This window comes from Sphaeroforma arctica (genome assembly GCF_001186125.1).
Source record: "Sphaeroforma arctica JP610 unplaced genomic scaffold supercont1.635, whole genome shotgun sequence".
Classification (NCBI taxonomy): Eukaryota; class Ichthyosporea; order Ichthyophonida; genus Sphaeroforma; species Sphaeroforma arctica.
In genome coordinates this window covers 50997-53784 of record NW_014039923.1, presented here as the reverse complement: position 1 = coordinate 53784, position 2788 = coordinate 50997, and the positions used below count along the sequence as shown (strand labels likewise).

The following is a 2788-nucleotide window of genomic DNA, read 5'->3' as shown; positions in this document are numbered from 1 at the left end:
TATATATATATATATATATGTAGTATATATATATATAAATATAAATATATATATATATACACACACACATACGCACTCACACACACGTATATAGAATTGTTGAGCCCTGCAAGCTTTTTTGACGTCAACGCCTAGTTTGCAGTATGAAATTTGTCGCTTCCTCGGTCTACTTCACTGTAAAGTTTACGAGAACAACATTTTGAAAGTTTATTTAAGACGTCCGCAGCCATCTTACTGACCATATTGTTGGCCTGCACATCAACGATGCGGAATTTGCAGTTGACGACGTTACTCTGTTATCACCGGATAATGTCACACTCCTTGATTCCAGTGGTCTGAAACTTCTAAAAGGGCACCGTTATGGTTTGGTCGGAAGAAATGGGTGTGGAAAAAGTACTCTCTTGCGAGAACTCTCTGGCTATGGGATTGAAGGCTTTCCCAAGCATGTCAAAGTCTTGCACGTAGAGCAAGAAGCGGCCGGGGATACACGAACAGTTTTGCAAACGGTTATGGAGGCGGATCTGGAGCGCAACGTCTTATTGAAACGTGTAGACGACATTCAATCAGGAGAAGGTGCACAGGACCCCCAACGAGATGTTGGTAATGAGTTAGAAGAGTACACGGCGAGATTGAAAATAATTGAGTCCGACAGTGCGGAGGCACGGGCAGCAAGAATTCTAGCGGGGCTTTTCTTTACTCCGGAGATGCAGCAGGCTACTACGGAGTCGTTGAGCGGAGGTTGGCGTATGCGCGTGGCACTAGCAGCTGCTCTATTCTGCCACTCGGATTTGCTTTTACTCGATGAGCCTACGAATCACTTGGATTTCCCTACTGTTCAGGTAAGCGCAATCTACTGATTCTCATACGGCTATTGTCGAGTGCCCTAGCACTATATGCTGCTAGAGTTGGCGAGACCTCTTCTGACTCTCGGATCGTATCACGTATGTGTTTGAGCATGTGTACGCTGGGTTTGGGTGAGTTTTCATGTTTTCCTACGGGTAACTTGCTGCCTCCTGTTAGTCATAACCCTCACATTTATGTTTCGCGAAGAAAAATTATATTGACTTAGCTTCGTATGCTCGCCTTTCACCGCAAATATTTCCTGAATGACATCCTAACGATTTTTTTTCTACCAATTGTGTCCACCAATATCTGTAGTGGTTAGAGGAATACTTAGAGTCATATTCGGGCATACTGGTGGTCGTGTCGCACGACAGAGGCTTCTTGAATAATGTTGTTACCGACATTGTGCAAATGAAAGGGCGCAAACTGCATTACTATAAGGGTGATTATGAACAGTTTGTGGAAACGGAGCATGAGAGATACGTATCTCAGAAGAAGGCATACGATGCACAACAAATGCGCATCAAGGAGATGCAGGACTTTATAGATACCTTCTACAACGAGAAGAAGAGCTCCGCACAAGATAAGAAAACGAAGTTGGTGGAATCGCGGAAAAAAGCACTGGAAAAGATGGAGAGAATTGAGAACCCAGACACATCGAACGAGTCGACCGTAGTCATAAAACTGAACTTCCCGGATCCTGGTGTGCTGAGGAAGAGCAACTTATGCCAGACAGACAACATGTCATTCAATTATCCCAACGGCCCATTTTTACTACGAGAGGTGACGGTGCAGGTGAACATGGACTCGCGTATAGCCGTCATGGGGCTCAATGGGCATGGCAAAAGTACATTGTTGAAGATTCTAATGGGCGACCTCCAACCGACAGGGGGAAAAGTCTGGACCAACCAGACAATGAGTACCGCGTTGTTCACACAGCATCACATTGACACACTTGACCTTAAATTGACTCCCATCGAGTGTCTAAGAGAGTCTTTCCCAGATATGGAAGTAAGCGAGGTGCGGAAATATTTGGGACGATTCGGTATTACGTCAGATATGCAAATGATGCAGATAGGTTACTTATCAGGTGGTCAGAGGAGTCGCGTGGTATTCAGTATTCTTGTGAAGAATAATCCACACTTGCTGATTTTGGATGAGCCTACTAACAATCTAGATATGGAGACCAGTGAGGCTCTTGTAGATGCTCTAAAACGGTTCAAAGGTGCGGTACTGGTGGTTACGCACGACCAATACTTTCTAGAACACGTCGCCACGGAGTTTTGGGCTGTCGGGGATGGTAAGGTTAGATCGTTCCAGAGCCTCGACAAAGCGAAAGCATTTTCGTACAAAAGTGTAAAAAAAATCAATGTGAAGAAATAAACATTGACGCGGGCGTTGAACGATCCAACTAACTGGCTCGAATAATGATGTTGACCTGATTTCGAAGTGATTGCAAATAAGTATCCACATCTGCTTCCCGAGTTCTCATTCTTGCGTGTCTACCTTAGATACAACGACAAACACTATCAACCAGCTACCTATCTGTACATATACAAAATGTTGCATTCATCTGAAGCTTCTCGGTAGTTGTACCTGCAGCTATACCGACTTATCATACGGCTTACACTCGGATCTCACATGGATATTCTCAAGCGCACTTCATCATAAGCCATATATTAATTTTCAGAATCGTATATCGTATGTAAATACCCCAGATATGCGGGACACGAGCTACCATGTGTATTCGATACATTTTTTTTCATTTCTGACCCTCAATAACCAGTAAAGCCACACACGACCGATTTGGGATTTATAGTTAACGCCACCAAAACTGTGTTCAGCAGAGGCGTGTGACTGTAAGGACCTCACGCACCATAGCTGTCGCATTGTACATCCCTACCCTCGACAAGTTATCTACTGGGCAAGAGTCGGGTTCGGCTCA

At 44.3% G+C, this 2788-nt stretch overlaps 1 protein-coding gene across 1 annotated transcript; it reads left to right on the top strand.

The window, feature by feature from the left end:
• Window positions 1-235: 235 nt before the first annotated feature.
• Window positions 236-2279, top strand: SARC_07757 (hypothetical protein). Its single transcript, XM_014298299.1, has 2 exons — window positions 236-839; window positions 1159-2279. Exons 1-2 carry the CDS (start codon window positions 510-512, stop codon window positions 2224-2226), a joined length of 1398 nt encoding a protein of 465 aa, XP_014153774.1. The 5' UTR covers window positions 236-509; the 3' UTR covers window positions 2227-2279.
• Window positions 2280-2788: the final 509 nt, after the last annotated feature.